The 20,438-nt window shown below is 51.3% G+C and overlaps 1 protein-coding gene across 1 annotated transcript in view; it reads left to right on the forward strand.

Moving 5' to 3' along the window:
• LOC112103878 (PH domain leucine-rich repeat-containing protein phosphatase 2) overlaps positions 1-16,109 on the forward strand; it is a 125,454-nt gene extending 109,345 nt beyond the window's left edge. The window contains exons 14-20 of the mRNA XM_024195851.3: positions 1,731-1,893; positions 10,184-10,314; positions 11,349-11,459; positions 12,331-12,525; positions 12,947-13,178; positions 15,258-15,380; positions 15,540-16,109. Coding sequence (XP_024051619.3) covers positions 1,731-1,893; positions 10,184-10,314; positions 11,349-11,459; positions 12,331-12,525; positions 12,947-13,178; positions 15,258-15,380; positions 15,540-16,109 — 1,525 coding nt within the window. The remainder of the gene's footprint in view (positions 1-1,730; positions 1,894-10,183; positions 10,315-11,348; positions 11,460-12,330; positions 12,526-12,946; positions 13,179-15,257; positions 15,381-15,539) is intronic.
• The last annotated feature ends 4,329 nt before the right edge of the window (positions 16,110-20,438 follow it).

Consider the following 20,438-nt stretch of genomic DNA (forward strand, 5'->3'; position numbering starts at 1 on the left):
ACATCCTACATACCTCAGGCCATATAATTTTATCCGTTGATTCCTACATTAAGTTCATAATTTGTGGTTGAGCTAGAGCATCTCTCTTAGAAAGGTACCCACTTTTGATTTAAAGACTTCAGGTGACTGAGAATCAACCACGTCCTTTGGTAAGTTGTTTCAATGGTTAATGACCCTCACTTTAATAAATAAATAAATAAAAAAATAAAAAAAGTGCTTTTATCAAGTCTGAGTCTGTTTAGAGTCAACTTCCAGCCATTGGATTTCATAATGCCTTTGTCTGTTAAAGAGCCATATAGCATCAGAAATCTTACCCCCTGTAAGTACTTCTAGACAGTGATCAAATCACTTCTTAACCTCCTATTCAATAAACTAAATAGATTGACCTCAGATCATTTGGTTGGCTCTTCTCTGAACCCTTTCCAGTTTTTGAATATACTTTTTGAAGTGTGAACATGAGAAATGGACACACTATCCCAATAATGGTCTCACTAGTGCTGTAAGCAGAGGGGATACTACCTCCCTAGTTCTTCTTGATATTCCCTGCCTGTACAGCCAAGGATCAAGTTACCCCTCTTACCCACAGCATAGGAATTGGCATCTCCTGTTCAGGTGGTTATCTACCATGACCCTTAAATCCTTTTCAGTTACACTACTTTCCAGAAAACAGTTCCCCATCCTGTAAGTGTGACTTGTGTTCTTTGTTGGTGTATGACCTTGCATTTGTTGTATTTGAACAACATGCACTTCAATAAGCCCAGTGTACCAAGTGATCCAGTCGATCTCTAGAACTGACTCATCCTTATTACTATTTACTACTCCACCAATTTTGCGTCATCTGGAAACTCTACTATGAGTGAGTCTTTATTTTCTTACAGATCATTGATAACGGTATTGAATAGCATTGGGCCATCAACAGACCCTGCAGGACCCAACTAGAAAAGCCCCTATTGGATGATGATTCCCCATTTAGATTTATTTTTGGTGATTTATCAGTTAGCCAGTTTTTAATGCACTTAATCTGTTAATGTATGTGTTGTATACAGTGTCTTACAGAAGTCTAAGTATATTATGTCAACACATTTATCTGTTATCCAAACTTGTAATCTCATAAAAAAAACTGTATCTAGATTGTTTGACAAGACCTATTTCCATAAAACCATGTTGATTGGCATTAATTATGCTACTATCATTTAATTCTTTATTGATTGTATCCTATATTGGCCTTTCCATGATTTTGCCTAGGGTCAGTGTCAAGCTAATTAAGCTATTGTTTCATGGGTCATGCCATTTATCCTTATTAAATAAAACATTAGCTTGTTTCCAGTCATCTGGGACTTCCCCAGCATTCCAAGATTTGTTAAATATCTACACTAGTGACCCACAGAGCTTCTCAGTCAAGTCCCTGGAAACTCATGGGTGCAAGTTGCCTGTGATGAGTTTCTCTTCTGCTTTCATGCATGTAGGAGCCAGGAGCAAAGGAATCAGACCACTGGGCAAATCCTGGCCTGACAGTCCCTGTTCTCACTGCCATGTCTCCTTGGACTTGCTGGCTGTCTCCTATCCATAAATCAGAAACACAGCTAGTAAGCAGCTGAACCTTTCCTTCGGCTGCTTCTCTAGTTTCTCCTGCCCAGGGAGCAGATTAACCCTTTGGGTCCTGTGCCTATGAATTCTGACGGTGGCAGGTTCTGGCTCATGAGATCTGCTACTTTGGATTTCCCCTTCAGCAAACTGAGCAAACTGGAGCAACTGGAAGAGCTGAACCTGAGTGGCAACAAGCTGAAGACGATTCCTACAACGATCGCAAACTGCAAGCAGCTGCACACACTTATTGCACACTCAAATGAGATCAGTATCTTCCCAGAGATCCTGCACCTACCTCGTATTCAGGTACCCCTGAAGGGTGAAAGGCTTCAGGAAATAGTTGGAGTGGAGGGATAACAGTGGAATTCCTGGGAGAGGAACTGCAGGCTCCAGCATTAGAGATGCAGGTCCCATAGAGGGTATAATATGTGCATCCTGTATCTATTCTGTTCCTTCTTGTTTGTCTCCTCTCTAAATTAAAGTCACAGACTTATCATTCCCTCCTACATATTCATTGCCCATCTCTGAACCCCCTCAATTTCTATCATTCATGAGACACGAGGAGCAGAACTGAACACGCAAGTCCAGCACATATCTGTATGGGGCCCAATCACTACATTTCCCACCACCTCTGACCACCATCCCCGTGGGGCCCTGTTACTACATTCTCCACCCCATTTAGGATCTCCCCCCAACTCCTAAGAGCTCTGTCACTATACAAGAACATAAGAACGGCCATACTGGGTTAGACCACAGGTCCATCAAGCCCAGTATCCTGTCCTCTGACAGTGGACAATGGCAGGTGCCCCAAAGGGAATGAACAGACAGGTTATCATCAAGTGATCCATGCCCTGTCACCCAATCCCAGCTTCTGGCAAACAGAGGCTAGGGACACCATTCCTGCCCATCCTGGCTAATAGCCATTGATGGACCTATCCTCCATGAATCTATCTAGCTCCCTTTTGAACCCCGTTATAGTATTGGTCTTCACAACACCCTCTGGCAAGGAGTTTTACTGGTTGACAGTGCGTTGCGTGAAAAAATACTTTCTTGTGTTTGTTTTAAACCTGCTACCTATTAATTTTATTTGGTGGCCTCTTGTTCTTGTATTATGAGGAGTAAATAACACTTCCTTATTTACTTTCTCTATACCACTCATGATTTTATAGACCTCTATCATATCTCCCCTTAGTTGCCTTTTTTCCAAGCTGAAAAGTCCCAGTCTTATTAATCTCTCCTCATATGGAAGCCGTTCTATACCCCTAATCATTTTTGTTGCCCTTTTCTGAACCTTTTCCAATTCCAATATATCTTTTTTGAGATGGGGCGACCACATCTGCACACAGTATTCAAGATGTGGGGGTACCATCGATTTATTTAGAGGCAATATGATATTTTCTGTCTTATTATCTATCCCTTTCTTGATGATTCCCAACATTCTGTTCGCTTTTTTGACTGCCGCTGCACATTGAGTGGATGATTTCAGAGAACTATCCACAATGACTCCAAGATCTTTCTTGAGTGGTAACAGCTGTTCTTCTTCGAGTGATTGTTCATGTCCATTCCAAGCAGGTGTGTGTGCGCCGCGTGCACGCCAGCCGGAAGATTTTACTATAGCAGCGTCCATAGGGTCGGCTCCGGCGCCCCCTGGAGTGGCGCCCTCATGGCGCTGTATGTAGGGGCCAGCCGACCCCCCACCCCCTCAGTTCCTTCTTACCGCTGGTGACGGCTAGCTGGAACTTCGCTTGCTCTTCAGCAATCGTGGCAGTGTTCTGTAGTTGTTGTAAATAGTTAATTAGTTAGTTTGTTGTTTAGTGTTAGCTAGTTAGATATTAGTTGGGAGGGTTTTCCCCAACTTTTCGTCGCCCCGCTGGGGCATGCCCGGGTCCCCAGGGTTCAAACTCTGCCGGGACTGTGGGAAATTTATGCCGAAGAGTGACCTGCACTCTTCGTGCTTAAGGTGCCTCGGAGAGACCCATCAAAGGGATAGGTGCACTATCTGCAGTGCTTTTCGCCCCAGGACTCTCAAAGATAGAGAGCAGAGACTTAAAGTCCTCCTAATGGAGGCGGCACTGCGGCCGCAATCGGATCCCGGACCTTCCGAGCCAGCACCCAGCACTTCATCCTCGGTGCGCAGTGCCCCGGCACGGGAGATAAGTCATGAGGCCAAGGCCCCGAAGCCCTGGCACCGTAGAGAGTCGGCGCATAAGAAACCGTCTTCTACAAGACGCCGCTCTCCATCGCCAGTGCCGGTTAAAAAGAACAGGCCGCTGAGGGGACAATCTCCCCACCGGGACTCTAAAGGTTCGGCGCCGTCCACAAGTGTCACAGGACAACTCGCGCCACAGACCCATCCCGCCATCCTGTTGACTTCCGCCCCGGAGAGGGCACGCTCGAGTCCGGAAAGGCATAGATCCCCGGACATGATGGAGGAGGTGCGCCTCCCATCGACGCCGGAGGCGTTCGAGGCCGCATCAGAACTCTTGAGCCTCCCGGTGCTGGCGTCGCCGCACCGGTGCAGAGAACCTCCGGCTACCGCTCAGCCCCATTACCACTCTAAGGGCAAACCGGCGATGCGCTCACCGCGCTCTCCACGCCGCGCCACGTTAGCGGCACCGGTGCAAGCACCCCCTCCGGCGACAGTGGGTACCGCGCCTCCTATGTCCTCATATTCAGAGACTTCTGACTCAGAGGCGGACTCGTACCGCTCTAACAGATCGAGGAGCAGGCGATCGTCCTCGCGTAGGAGTACCCATCCGTACCCACCGCAGTGGCATCATCAGCAGCAATGGCAACCGGCCCCTCAGTGGCCGTTCTGGACGCCGTAGGCCTACCATCAGTCAGTGGATCAGGCGTACGGGCCCCGCTCATGAACCGCTTCTGTTTCCTCAACGTCTGCGGCCCCGCCGCTAATGCCACCACCGCCGGCACCGCCGTCTGACAGGAGTGTACCACAAGGGGACACGGCACCCCCTGGTCAAACAACGGCACCGACGGGGACTTTGCTCCCAACAGCGCAGGCACCGTCCAACACTCCTCGTCGCTCGGTGGTGACCTCGGTACCGGCCGCGGTGCCGCATCTTGAGCCCGCACCGGCCGCGCAGCCTGAGTACCGCGTGCCGCAGGCCCTCACAGAGGGAGACGTGGTAGATGAAGGGCCGTTGCTTGGGACATCTTCCTCTTCATCTCCGGACGAGGCAGTAGCGGGAACTTCAGCAGCACCGGCCCTAGAGGACAATAGGATTCTCCAACAGCTTCTTACTCAAGCGGCCCAGAGCCTCTCGATCCAGACTGAGTAGATCAAGGTGGACACAGATCCCATGATTGACATCCTGGCCCCGTCAGGTCCGTCTAGGGTAGCCCTACCTCTCATAAAGACCATTACGGACACAACCCGCACCTTGTGGCAAACTCCAGCCTCATTGGCCCCTACGGCCAAAAGGACTGAGAGGCGATATTTTGTTCCAACTAAGGGGTATGAGCATCTTTATACACATCCCCCACCGGACTCCCTAGTGGTAGATGCGGCCAACCAGAGGGAACGCCAGGGTTTCCACGGGGCTACTCCTAAAAATAGAGACGCTAAAAAGTTGGACCTGTTCGGGCGCAAGGTATATTCAATGGGGGACCTGCAGTTGCGCATTGCCAATCAGCAAGCCATAGTGAGCCGGTATGGACACAACACATGCTCGGCTTTGTCTAGGTTCACGGACCTCCTCCCACAGGACTCACGAACCGAGTTTTCGGCCCTGGTTGACGAGGGAAGATTGATTACCCGTGCTTCCCTCCAGGCGGCCTTGGACGCGGCCGATTCAGCCTCTTGCACGTTGGTGACTGGTGTGGTCATGAGGCGCGGGGCCTGGCTTCAAGTTTCCGGTCTCCCTCACGAGGTCCAACAAACGATCCAGGACCTGCCCTTTGAAGGGCCCACGCTCTTCTCAGAAAAGACTGATAAGAGGCTCCATAGCCTAAAGGATTCACGGACCACCCTCTGTTCCTTAGGCCTACACACCCCTGTTACCCAGCGTAGGCAGTTCAGGCCGCTGCAGGCCCCTCGACCGTACCAGCCTCAAAATCGAGGGGATGCCTCGCGCAGAAGGCCGAGAACGGGCAGGAGGAGGCAGCAACAGGAGCCTTTCGGACAGTCATCTGCCCAACCAAGGCCTACACAGGGGCCTAGACCACCATTTTGATGGCTTGGTTGAGGACGACCTCCCAGTCAGAACCCTGGATCCGTCCAACCTTACCTTTTTGTCACGTCTGTCCCCCTTCTATCGTGCGTGGGCCCAGATCACATCGGATGCTTGGGTGCTGCGCACGGTAGGGGAGGGATATTCTATCCAGTTCTCCTCCCTCCTGCCCCACCAGCCCCCCTCCCCGTCCCTCTTCAGGGACCCCTCTCACGAGCAACTTCTACTTCAAGAAGTTCAGCCCCTCCTCGCTTCGGGGGCAGTGGAGGAGGTTCCGCAGGAGCTACGGGGCAAGGGCTTCTACTCTCGATATTTCCTAATTCCGAAAGCGAAAGGGGGCCTCAGACCTATTCTGGACTTGCGGCGTCTCAACAAGTTTGTGAAGAAACTCAAGTGCCGCATGGTCTCCCTGTCCTCCATCATTCCTTCCATGGATCCAGGAGACTGGTATGCCGCCCTCGACTTAAAGGACGCATACTTTCATATCGCAATAATCCCTCAGCACAGGCGTTACCTCAGGTTTCTCATCGGCAACGCTCATCTTCAGTTTACGGTTCTGCCGTTTGATCTGTCAGCAGCCCCAAGGGTCTTCACGAAATGCATGGCAGTCGTGGCAGCCTTCCTGCGCAGACACGGGATCCAGGTATTTCCCTACCTGGACGATTGGCTCATCAAGGGCAGGACCAAGGCACTAGTGGAGGCTCAGGTGGTCTTCATCAGGCAGACCTTCCGCTCACTCGGCCTCTTACTCAACACGGCCAAGTCCACACTGTCTCCAACTCAAAAAATCGAATTCATAGGAGCAGTTCTGGACTCGACACAAGCCAGGGCATATCTCCCAGAGGCCAGATTCCGAACTATATCCAACATCATTCTCGGCCTCCAAAGTTACCCTACCACCACAGTAAGAAGCTGCCTCAAATTACTAGGACACATGGCAGCATGTACCTACGTGGTGAGACACACCAGACTCAGACTGCGCCCGGTCCAATCTTGGTTGGCAGGGGTTTATCGGCCAGTCAGGGACTCCCTAGAATCAGTGGTGACTTTACCTCCGCCGGTGTTGGACTCCCTTCAATGGTGGCTAGACCCGCGGGTGGTCTGCGCGGGAGTTCCTTTCCGGGACCCCGAACCCTCCCTATCCCTGGTAACAGACGCATCGGATCGGGGATGGGGTGCACATCTGGGCCACCTCAGAACACAAGGTTTTTGGTCGCGGGAGGATCTGTCACTGCACATCAATGTCAGGGAATTGCTAGCGGTACGCCTCGCATGCATAGCATTCAAGTCCCTTGGCAGGCAGGTGCGTTTCTGTCCTCACAGACAATACTCCAACGATGTTTTATATCAACAAACAGGGTGGTGCTCGCTCCTCTCCCCTTTGCCAGGAGGCCCTCTCATTATGGGACTTTTGCGTACAGAATGTAATTCACCTGACAGCATCCTACCTCCCGGGCACGCACAACGCGCTCGCGGACGCCCTCAGCCGCTCGTTCCAGGGCCACGAGTGGTCTATCCGCTGGGATATAGTTCTCTCAATTTTCCGACTCTGGGGTCATCCCCAGGTAGACTTGTTTGCCTCCAATGAGAACAGGAAGTGTCGTCAATTCTGCTCCCTCATGGGACGCAGTCAGGGGTCCCTGTCAGACGCTTTTCTCCTCTCTTGGGCAGACGGGCTTTTTTACGCCTTTCCCCCGATTCCCTTGATTCACAGGGTAATCCTCAAGGCCCGCAGGGATCACGCTCTACTCATCCTGATAGCGCCTGCGTGGCCGCACCAGCACTGGTACATGTCGCTCCTACACATGTCTACGAGTTCCACTCAGGTTGCCCCTACTACCGGACTTGATCACGCAGGATCAAGGTCGCCTCCTTCACCTGAACCTGGAGTCGCTCCACCTTACAGCTTGGATGCTCCATGGCTAAACCCAGTGGAGTTACGATGCTCTCATCAGATCAGACAGGTCCTGTTGGGCAGCAGGAAGCCCTCAACAAGGACCACGTACTTGGCCAAGTGGAAGCGCTTCTCCCTCTGGGCTACACAACGGGGTCAGGCCCCCTTGCTCGCCCCGGTCCCTCTCATATTGGACTATTTGCTACATCTGAAACATCTGGGACTAACTCTCTCGTCGGTTCGAGTACACCTTGCTGCAATCTCCGCGTTCCACCCTGGAGACGGGGGGGACCTCAGTGTTTGCGAACCCACTCGTTGGACGATTCCTTAAGGGCCTTGACAGATTGTTCCCGCACATCCGTCAACCTGTCCCTGCTTGGGACCTCAATTTGGTCCTGTCTGTCCTCACAGGGCCCCCATTCGAGCCGCTGGCTTCATGCTCGCTGTTATACCTTTCATATAAAGTCGTGTTCTTGGTGGCTGTCACATCAGCCCGGAGAGTATCGGAACTCAGAGCTCTAACATCTGAACCTCCATACACCATCTTCCACAAGGACAAGGTCCAATTCAGGCCATACCCAGCGTTCCTGCCTAAGGTGGTTTCCCCATTTCACATGGGTCAAGACATTTTTCTCCCTGTCTTTTATCCGAAACCGCACTCCTCGGCTAAGGAGCGCAGGCTGCATTCTCTGGACGTTCGCAGGGCTCTCGCGTTCTATATCGAAAGGACGAGATCCTTCAGGAAGTCGACCCAACTTTTCGTCGCCGTGGCCGACAGTAGGAAAGGGCTTCCGGTCACGTCACAGCGGATCTCGGCTTGGATCAGAACCTGCATCCAGGAGTGCTACAGTCGGGCCAATATACCAACCCCGCCTATCACGGCCCACTCCACAAGAGTGCAGGCCTCTTCAGCCGCGTTCCTGGCCCACGTCCCGATGCAGGAAATTTGTAGAGCGGCCACCTGATCCTCAATCCACACCTTTACGGCGCACTACGCCATCACGCACCAGGCCAGGGAGGATGCTGCATTTGGCCGCACAGTCCTCCAGTCTGCAGTGACCTCCGACCCCACCACCTAGACTCGGGCTTGTGAGTCACCTGCTTGGAATGGACATGAACAATCACTCGAAGAAGAAGAAACCGTTACTCACCTTCTTGTAACTGTTGTTCTTCGAGATGTATTGTTCATGTCCATTCCAGTACCCACCCTCCTACCCCTCTGTCGGAGTATCGGCAAGAAGGAACTGAGGGGGTGGGGGGTCGGCTGGCCCCTATATACAGCGCCATGAGGGCGTCACTCCAGGGGGCGCCGGAGCCAACCCTACGGACGCTGCTATAGTAAAATCTTCCGGCTGGCGTGCACGCGGTGCGCGCACACCTGCTTGGAATGGACATGAACAACACATCTCGAAGAACAACAGTTACAAGAAGGTTTCATTTAGACCCCATCATTGTATATGTATAGTTAGGATTATGTTTTCCAATGTGCATTACTTTGCATTTATCAACATTAAATTTCATCTGCCGTTTTGTTGCCCAGTCGCCCAGTTTTGTGAGATCCTTTTGTAGCTCTTCACAGTCTGCCTGGGACTTAACTATCTTGAGTAGTTTTGTATCATCTGCAAATTTTGCCGCCTCTCTGTTTACCCCTTTTTCCAGATCGTTTATGATTATGTTAAATAGGACTGGTCCCAGTACAGACCCCTGGGGGACACCACTATTTACCTCTCTCCATTCTGAAAACTGACCATTTATTCCTACTTTGTTTCCTATCTTTTAACCAGTTACCAATCCATGAGAGAACCTTCCCTTTTATCCCGTGACCGCTTATTTTGCTTAAGAGCCTTTGGTGAGGGACCTTGTCAAAGGCTTTCTGAAAATCTAAATACACTATATCCACTGGATCTCCTTTGTCCACATGCTTGTTGACTCCCTCAAAGAATTCTAGTAGATTGGTGAGGCATGATTTCCCTTTACAGAAACCATGTTGACTATTTCCCAACAAATTATGTTCATCTCTGTGTCTGACAATTTTGTTCTTTATGATAGTTTCAACCAATTTGCCCGGTACTAAAGTGAGGCTTACTGGCCTGTATATTTCCAACTCCATCCCATTGCTGATCTGCACTTGGTGGTGGGTTCCATCACTACATTCCCCACCCCACTGCCAATTAGATCCCAGAAATGTGTCATGAAAATGGAACTGACAGGCCTGACCTACCAGTGGAAAAGAGACTTAGAAACCACTAAGGCAAATAACTAGTGATCTGTGACCCAGAACTGAGAGAGGCTGTCTCCCTGAAGATATTGCACTCCCCTTATAATATGGAGTTGAGGATATAGCAGCAGGGCCTCTGGGGATTGGAGAGAGATCCAAAATGCGGTGGGGAATATAGCGATGGGGCGCTGGAAGGGGGGGGTGAAAAGAGGTATGGAGGGGAAATATAGTGACGGAGCCCTTGGCGGGTTGCAGGAAGGGATCCCTCTCTGTTATGTTTTCTCTGTTCTGCAGTTTGTAGACTTGAGCTGTAATGAACTAATAGAAATCGTGATCCCTGAGGTGCTGCCAGCTACCTTGCAGGAGCTGGACCTGACTGGAAACACGAACCTGGTGCTAGAACACAAGACCCTGGACATCTTCAGGTGAGTTGTGGGGCTGCCAGGCCAATGAAGCAAGAAGCTTTCTGGGAAGGGCTTATCGAACTGGGCATAAGCTCACAAGATGCATTTTAATACAGACAAATGTAAAGTCATATGTCTAGGAACACAGAATGCAGGCCATCCATGCAAGATGGGGAACTCTGTCCTGGGAAGCCATGACGCTGAAAAAGACTTGAAGGATCATGGTGGATAAGCAGCTGAACATGAGCTCCCAATGCGATTCTGTGGCCAAAAAGGGCTAATGCGATCCTTGGTTCTATAAACAGGAACCTCAAGTAGGAGTAGGGAGGTTGTTTTACCTCTGAATTTTGCACTGATGCGACCTCTTCGGCAATAATGTCCAGTTCTGGTGTCCACAACTGAAGAAGGATGTTGATAAATTAGAGAGGGTTCAGAGAAGAGCCATGAGATGATTAAAGGATTAGATAGACTCAAGGAGCTCAATCTATTTAGCTTAACAAAGAGGTTAAGGGTGATTTGATCAGTCTCTAATTACCTTCACAAGGAACACAAATTTGATAATGAGCTCTTCAGTCTAGTAGACAAATATATAACAAGATCCAGTGGTTGAAAGTTGAAGCTAGACAAATTCAGACTGCAAATAAGGTGTACATTTTTATCTATGAAGCATGTACCAGAGGTGGAAGTAATGTGTTGACTGGGTCACTGAGCACAGCAGAAGTTGTTGACATCCCCTTCCCACAATCATTCATCCATGATTGACTAATGCTGTCTGTCTTGCAGCAGTCAAAATGCAGATTCTGGCTCTACACCAGCATAGAACAGTCAGGCAAAGAATCTCTTGGTTGGCACCTTGTAGATACAGAACAACAGCCCATGGAAGGCTTTGTCCTTAATCTCCTTTCCTGGTCTCAGCTTCTTCCAAGGGGCTGCTTTCTAGGAACTCCAGATTGGTAGGGTGAACTGGCCTTTAACCGTAATGCTTATGTGGAGATGCCCCAGGCTGTTGTGCAATATGTGGGAGCAGAATGACCTTTGTGGTGCTCTCTCTGCAGTCACATTGCCACCCTGAAGATTGATGCCAAGCCCTCCCTCACGGCAGACTCAGCACTCTCCTCTACGCTCTGGAATCATGGGTTAGCCGAGATGGCTGGCCAGAGGAATAAGTGAGTATTATTGCCTGATGTGGGGCTCACACATGGATCCTGAGACGCCCACTCTGTTCTGGGGCAAGGGGCAGCATACATTGCTGAATGACCATCCAGCCACCAATCAAACCCTGCTGTCCCCAGGAGCTAGCCAGCCTTGTGTGGCTTCCTGGATCGTTTGCCTTCTCCTGGCAACTGGGGCCTCCCTTCCCCACTCCCTTTCTTGACTAAAGTCCACATGCTCTGGGACACTGAGAGTCTCTGCCCCCCATCCCTGGGTAGAGCTGCCTTTGCTCTCCCTGTGTGTGTGTGTGCGCGCACGCACGCACACAGAAACCACTAGGTAGAACTACCTCTGCACTCCCCATGCAGGCCCTGCATGTTCCCCCTGTGCTGGCGAGGAAAGATGGCCCCATTGGTTCCGGGCACTAGCCTTGGACTTGAGAAACCTGAATTTATGTTCCAGTTCCATTGCACACTTTATCAAAGGGGTAGCCATGTTAGTCTGGATCTGTAAAAGCAGCAAAGGGTCCTGTGGCACCTTATAGACTAACAGACGTATAGGAGCATGAGCTTTCGTGGGTGAATACGTGCATCCGAAGAAGTGGGTATTCACCCACGAAAGCTCATGCTCCTATACGTCTGTTAGTCTATAAGGTGCCACAGGACTCTTTGCTGATTGCACACTTTGTATGTGACCTTGGGTAGATCACTTAGCCTCTCTTTGCCTCAGTTCCCAATATGTACAATGAGATAATAGCACTGCCCTACTTCACAGGGGTATGTGAGGAGAAATATTTTTGAGATTGTGAGTCACTCAGATACTATGGTCATGAGGCCATATAAATACCCCAAATAGATTCAAGTTGCTTTTACCCTCCCCGTATAGGCTCTGTGTGTCGGCCCTGGCTCTGGGGAGCTTTGCAGACAGTGTGGAAGCTGTGTACGGCATGTTCGACGGTGACAAGAATGAGGAGCTGCCCCGTCTCCTGCAATGCACTATGGCAGACGTGCTACTGGAGGAGGTGCAGCAGTCGAACATAGACTCTGTGTTCATGTCTAACACCTTCCTGGTCTCCCACAGGTAGGCCAGCAGGTGCTGGGGGCACCTGTTAAAACTGATCAGACTGATGCATGGAGATGTGAGAAGGTCACAGGAGAGATCCTTTCCCAGTGCAGGGTAGGGAGGCTGCACCTGTGAGCAAGGATTTGTTTGTTCCTGTAGTATGAGAAATGTGAGGGGGTGGCTGGTTTGTTGAGGGAGAGGGGGCCGTCTCGCATCGATGGGAGAGAGGGAATCTCACTTGTTGATGCAGGATCGAGTGTGGATGGTCTCTGCAGAGTGTTCAGCTGCATCCCTCCCAATGGGTAGGTCTTGGGGTCATGGGTATATACATCACTCTTATACCTAGCACTTTGTGTATGAAGGAGAGGCAAGGGCCTGTTTGTTAAGTACCTGTCATTGGAAGTTGTGTTCTTTTCATATTGTCTCTTCCTTCCAATAGGAAGCTGGGGATGGCTGGCCAGAAGCTGGGCTCCTCTGCTGTCCTCTGCTATATTCGACATGATGCTACTGATCTGGCTGGCAGCTTCACTCTGACATTGGCCAATGTGGGCACATGCCAAGCCATTCTGTGCCGCAGTGGAAAACCCCTGCCCCTTTCCAAAGTCTTCAGCCTGGAACAATATCCTGAGGAGGCCAGGAGAGTCAAGGAGCAAAAAGCCATCATAACAGAGGTCAGTTCTGCCTTTCTGCAGCTCAGTTTTCATTCTGCAATATGGGTTTAATAACAGCACCGGGCTCTAACCTGCTGCAGAGGACATCACAGCAGAGAGTCTACAGAGATAAATATTTGCATCTCTTTTGTCTCTGCTGCTTCCCAGCTCTGCTCCTGCTGCTGGTGGGACATTGAGCATTCTTGAAATGCCATGCTGAACAGATAGCTGGGCATATCTGGGAGGGTGAGGGGATAGGTATGAGAAGCCAGCATATCTAAAACCCCACATGGCAGAACAAACTGCCAGCTGATGTGTGTTGTCTCCCTGAGGCTCATGGTGAAGACCCTGACCTAAGCAAAGGGTCATTCACTTAGTGAAACAAATGAGCTGCTTCACTTCTTCACTCCCTCTATCATGGAGCCACATGGATGGGGATGGATTTTAAAATGGTCATAATTTTCTGGGCTAAAAGTTAGGGTGATTTGGATCTAGTGCAGCAGGGCTCTGACTGACTATATTATGTGTGTGCGGGGAGAGGGGTCGCATCTGATTCTGAAACATCTATTCTTCTTTGAGTGATGGTCCCTATGTGGATTCCAATCGTGGGTGCGTATACATGCCATGTGCTGGAGCTGGAACTGTTCATAGTAGTGTCTGTCGACCCGAATGTGCGTCAACCGTGTGGTGCATCCGAGGCTTTAAGAAGCTGTGCGGGTTGATGCCGCTCCAGTACCCTCTTACCGCCGCATGGCCAGAGTCAGAACCCCCATTCCTCGGTGATTGTAAGCTTGTTTCGAGTTCTCTAGTTCTTGCTGTATATAGTTATTCATAGAGTAGTTGCCCATCCTCGTTTTTCCTGTCCCTTAGTTGTTAGTAGTCAGTTGTTGGGAATAAAAATCCAAGACTTTTCCCTTGGTGGGACTCTCTTCCCGGCCAGGGGACTATGCCCAGACAAGCAGGGTTTGAATATGGTGCTTTCTGCCCTCGCTCATTCTCGGTGAGCAAAGAACATCAACGGTGCCTATACTGTCTCGGAAAGCTCACATCGCTGCACACTGCTCTATCTGCTGCTCCTTCCCACCCCGAACACAGGAAGCTTGTGAGCTTTGCTTCCGTAAGTTCCTGATGGTGGAGGCTATGTACCTTTGTGCACCACAGAAACCAGCACCGGCGGATCCGTTGGACAGCTGCTCTGCACCAGCGGCCAGCCCTACTCCCACTCTGTCCTGCCCAGCACCAGTGGCACTGCCGCATCCAATTAAGCACCATGTGCATAAAAAGCACATGCATGAGCACAAGCGTAGCGTTTCCTCTTCAAGCTGTGGCAGGTCGGGTGAGAAGTCACACACCAAAGATGAGGCTCCCCCTGTGAAGAAATCTCATTCTGAGCATAAATCCCAACACCATGCTCCAACAAGGACGACCTTGGCCCCGGTACCAACCCCGCAGCCTTCGCCTCCACCGCCATCCAGTCTGCAGGGACCATACAGTATCTCCTGCCTGGTCCCACGCACCCCAGGGTGCCTGTCTCCCTTGACTCCTACGACTGAGCTGATGCTGCCATTTGCTGGCTCTCCGCCACAACCCGCACTGCCGACCACCCACGGTCCTCCATTCCTAGTTGAGGATCCTCTCCTATTGATGGACCGCCCTCCATTGCTTCCCGCTGCTCTGATGGTCCCGTCAGTTACGACGGCTCTGCCCCTGCCGGATCTTCTTCAGAATTGGACTGATCCTCCGAGGCAGATCCTGCCTTCTCACCAGCCTGTTCGTACAGCCCAGATCCCAAAGGGCAGCCCTACCCACCAACTTACGGACTCTTTGCCGATCCGTAGTTCACCTACCTGAGGGGACCCCCAGTTCCGAGCGACCCTTATGCTTGGCCCTATTGAGCAGCTTGGGACCCGTAGTGGTATTATATACACCGCCACCACTATCCATCTGCTACCACCGCCTATGATGCCCCTTTGGATACTCCTGTTCTGCCAGATCCACTTGCACCACTGGCACTGCTGGACTAGTTGGCTCCACCAGTCCCCACTGGCGTCATCTCCTCTCCTGATGACACACTCATCCCTCCCTCTCTCTCGCCTCCAGATGATCATGCTCAGTATCAAGCCCTCCTTCATCGTATGGCCACTGCCCTCAAACTTCCTGTGGAGGACATCCAGGATCCTCAAGACCAGTTCATGGATATTCTGCAGCCTCCAAGCCCTGCTCGTACTGCCCTAATGCCATCCTTCAACCTGCACAAGCAGTCTGGCACACACTGGCTTCCTGTATGTCTACTCCAAAGCGAGTTGAACACTGCTATTTTGTGCCGGCCAAGGGTATGGACTTCCTTTTCCAGCACCCCCTCCAAATTCCCTGGTATTCCAGGAAGCTACGGAGCATGCCCACCAACACCACCTTCACTCCACACACCCCTTCCCCCCCACCCCTCCCGACCAGGCAGCCAAAAAGCTCGGCCTTATCAAGTGTAAGGTTTACTCCTCTGCGGGCCTCCAATTTTGTATAGTCAGTTACCAAGCCGTCCTGGCCAAATATGACTCCCGCTCCTATGCCAAACTGGCACAATTCAGGGACTTTCTTCCCCCAGACAAGCAACAGGACTTTCAATCGCTCATAGATGAGGGCATGTTGGTCACCAAAGTCACACTTCAGGCTGCAGTGAACACTGCAGATACCACCTCCCAATTGCTGGCCTCTGCGGTGGTGCTCCACCGCGACTCATGGCTGCAATTCAGCGGCTTCCCGAAGGAGGTCCAGACAACCCTTGAAGACCTCCCCTTTGGTAACAACAAACTTTTCAGCGACAGGAGGGACGAGTCCCTTCACTCCCTGAAAGACTCCCGAGCCACCCTCCGATCCCTGGGCCTCTACACACTGGTTCTCCTTCTGCCCCTGCCCCCGACAAACTTACCAGCCTTATCCACAGCGCCAGCCTGAACTACCCCATCGCCGCCCATGCTCTCAACACCTGCAACAATCTTCTGCCCCTACTTCGGCTGCCTCCATGTTCACCCACTGTACCCTCAGACACAATTTTTGACTCCTTCGCAGAGAACCATGAACCTTCCTCCATTCTGCTGGTTACACCCCACATCATCTTCGGCGACCGCTTTGCCCACAGCTGGGGCAAGATTACCACCAACCAATGGGTGCTCGATGTCATTCACCATGGCTACCTAATAGAGTTCTTTCTTTCCCTCCTCGCCACCCTCCCAGGGGTCGCACTTTGGACCCCTCCCAATACCACTCCTCCAACAGGAAGTGGATGCCCTCCTCTGCAAGAGCGCCATAAAGCCAGTACCACAATGCCATCGCAGCCATGGCTTTTACTCCACCTATTTCCTCATACCGAAGAAAGAGGGTGGTATCTGCTGTAACGGGGTCAGACCAGACGACTACAGGAGAGTGGTCCTATTGGGATCCAGGAAGTGGGCGGGCGGAAGCATCCCCCCAGCCTAAGGGGAGGATCCACAGGACCTGGAAGCCAAATGATTCCAGGGGACAACTAATGAAATAACAGGGACAGGAGTGAGGTCAAAGGGTCAAATGAAGGGAACCTGACAGGGACACCGAGCAGAGAACCCCGGACAGCGCCCACTGCTCCTCGAAGGCATCAAGGGAGCCAGCGGATGCCGCTCAGAGGAACTCTGCTTGGATGCATGAGCGGACGGAGGATCGGAAATAGGCCTCACAGTCATAGGAGACCCCATCAGCCAACCTCCTCTCCCTGGTTTTATAGATGGCCATTTTAGCCAGGGCTAGGAGGAGGTTGACCAGGAGGTCCCGTGACTTTGTGGGGCCACGGATGGGGAGTGCATAGATAAGAAGGTGAAGGGAAAAGTGCAACCAAAAATGTAACAGGATGTCTAAGAGGAGCTGGAATAGGGGCTGCAACCTGGCGCGCTCCAGGTAAACGTGCGCCAGGGTCTCCCTCACGCCGCAGAAGGGGCAGGTGTCCGGGACGGGGGTGAACCGCACCAGGTACACGCCTGTGCTCATGGCTCTGTGAAGGAGCCGCCAACTGATTGGCCCCAGGTGTCCTAATTAACCTATCAAGGGCCTGCCGGAACCTGTTAAGAGCCTCTCCTCCAGCCAGATAGGGGTGCGCGATAGGAGCTATGGGAGGAAGCTACTGGAGAGCTGGATGGTGCAGACGCTGACAAGCACCAGGAAAGAAACCATGCAGGTACAGAGGCGAAGGGCGGGAGAATCCCTGCCCAATGGGGTGGACAGCCCTTCTGGGCCCCCGAGGTCTGAGGGAAGAGACTCCACCAGAGGGGACAGACTGAATCCGGTGTCTGGTCTGTTGCCACCACGCCCTCAGGGGCTACCAGAAACCGAGAAGCTCCCTTTCCCCTCCCCCCATCAAGGAGTCCAGGGGGGAACCCTGCTCTGGCAGGGTGTGGACAGCAAGCCCAGGGGCATGGGGAAAATTTGGAGGGAAAGAGGAATACCCCAGCCCACTGCTAAATGGAAGCGCAGGACCCACCGAAGTGGAGAAGAAGCTCTGTCACACAGCCCTATCCTGGATCTCTGCTTATTCAACAGATTTATCCGCAATTTCCACTTCCGGATGGACACACAAGAACGGCCATACTGGGTCAGACCAAAGCTCCATCTAGTCCAGTATCCTGTCTTCCAACAGTGGCCAATGCCATGTGTCCCAGAGGGAATGAACAGAACACAGAATCATCAAATGATCCATTCCCTGTCTCCCATTCCCCGCTTCTGGCAAAGAGAGGTTAGGGACACCATCCCTGCCCATCCTGGCTAATAGCCATTGATGGACCCAGCCTCCATGAACTTATCTAGTTCTTCCCCTGATACTTCTGTGTCTTCCCAAGGGAGCCTGGTTCACAGCTTTTGATATGAAGGATACCTATTTTCATATCGACAGTCATCCTGCCCACCGTAAATTTCTCCGCTTCATGGTAGGCGTTTCACACTACCACTTCAGAGCCCTTCCCATAGCTACTGCTCCCCAAGTCTTTACCAAGGTCTTCGCCATCGTAGCATCATATATGTGCCGCCTAGGGCATTCCCCCTCTCCTTATCTCGACGACTGGCTTCTCGTTGCACTCTCCTGCACTCGTCTCCTTGCCACTATCCAAACTGGACGAGCTCGGCATCTACATCAACGAAGAGAAATCAATACTCCCAACCTCATCTTCATAGGGGCGAGTCTCAACTCTTATCGCGGCCCATGCCTTTCAACAGTCAGACTGTTTCACTGCCTCACCACTCTCATTGCACTCATTTGCCATTGACCTCACAAGTGCGTCCGACAGTGCCTCTCGCTCCTTGGCCACATGGTGACCTGCACCACGGTGACACCCTTCACACGCCTTCACATGCGCTGCTCCAGCTCTGGCTCCGCTTGACTTACAACACACAGAGGGACCCTCTCTCCAAGCTGGTCCTCTTCTCCCACTTCCATCCTGGCCTCCCTCACTTGGTGGTGCATCCCTTTCACACCTCCGGTGCCATGCACCACCCTGACCACAGTTGTCTCCCTGGCAGGATGGGGAGCACATATGGAGGGCCACATGGCCCAGGGCCTCTGGTTACCCAAGGTAGCCAGAATGCACATCAGTGTTCTTGAAGTCCGAGCCATCTGCCGTGCACTTCTACTATTCCTCCACTCCCGCCATGTCCAACTGCTCTCCGACAACATGGCGACGGTCCTATATATCAACAAACAGGGCAGGGCCTGCTCCCTTTTCCTCTGTGTGGAGGCCATTCTCCTTTGGAATTGGTGCCTCAAACACAGCATCACTCTCCATGCTGTGCACCTTCCTGGCATGAGCAACTCCTTCGTGGATAACCTCAGTTGCTCCTTCTCCTCCTAGTTCTTCAGTTTCATATTTGAGTTCCTTCAGAACTCCTGGGTAAATACCATCTGGTCCTGGTGACTTAGTACTGTTTAATTTATCAGTTCCAAAATCTCCTCAACATGGGTCAGTTCATCAGATTTGTCACCTAAAAAGAATGGCTCAGGTATGAACCCACTGATTCAGCTGTAGTCATCTCTTGGACCAGATCCTGTGTGCCACTTAGGACTAAATCAAGAATTGCCTCTCCCTTGTGGGTTCCAGGGCTAGCTGGGTCCTGCCGCCCGCCCGCCGCAGCTGGGCAACTGCGCAGGGTCCCGCTGCCCTCCTGCCGCAGCTGGGCAGGTGCGTGGGGTCCCCCCACCAGGTTAGGGGCTGGGAACTGTGAGGGCGGGGCTGGCTGGGAGCTCCAGCCCCAGGGCAGAAAATGTCACGGAAGTCAGTGGAAGTCACAGATTCCATGACTTCCGTGACCTCCATGACATAATCATAGCCTTACCTATTATATCAATATTCCCATTTAATAACAGGCATTCAAGTTCACCCATCTTAGTATTTAGACTTCTTGCATTTGTATACAACCACTTATAAAATTTGTCAATACTTAGTTGTCTGCCTTCATGTGATGTAATTGAATGGGAATCTTTTTCTTTTGACTGTTTTTTTTTCTGTTCCTATCTGTTCTTTATCATAGAATCATAGAAGAGTAGTGTTGGAAGAGACCTCAGGAGGTCATCTAGTCCAACCCCCTGCTCAAAGCAGGACCAACACCAACTAAATCATCCCAGCCAGGGCTTTATCAAGCCGGGCCTTAAAAACCTCTAAGGAAGGAGATTCCACCACCTCCCTATGTAACCCATTCCAGTGCTTCACCACCCTCCTAGTGAAAAAGTTTTTCCTAACATCCAACCTAGACCTCCCCCACTGCAACTTGAGACCATTGCTCCTTGTTCTGTCATCTGCCACCACTGAGAACAGCCTCGCTCCATCCTCTTTGGAACCCCCCCTTCAGGTACTTGAAGGCTGCTATCAAATCCCCCCTCATTCTTCTCTTCTGCAGACTAAATAAGCCGAGCTCCCTCAGCCTCTCCTCGACTTCTATCCTCTCCTCTTTACTATGATATAAAGTATCCCCTTTAATAAATCCTCCCCTAAGAGACATCTGTCCAAACCATGTGCACTTCCGCACCTGCCAGATTTTCCCCAGCCTTTAGTTTAAAAACTCCTCTGTGACCTATTTAATTTTACAATCTAGGTCCATTTTGGATTAGGTGGAGCCCATTCTTCCTGTATAGGGTCCTTCTTTCCCAAAAAGGTTGGTGATACCATTATTGGATACTTTGTCCAGTTCTATTGTCTGCACTTCAGAAAATATGCTGGCAAGTGGAAAGGGCTCAGAAAAGAGCTACACAAATTATTTGAGGTCTGGCAAACC

This window comes from Terrapene carolina, unplaced genomic scaffold, assembly GCF_002925995.2.
Source record: "Terrapene carolina triunguis isolate 2854851 unplaced genomic scaffold, T_m_triunguis-2.0 Scaffold32862, whole genome shotgun sequence".
NCBI classification, from domain to species: domain Eukaryota; kingdom Metazoa; phylum Chordata; order Testudines; family Emydidae; genus Terrapene; species Terrapene triunguis.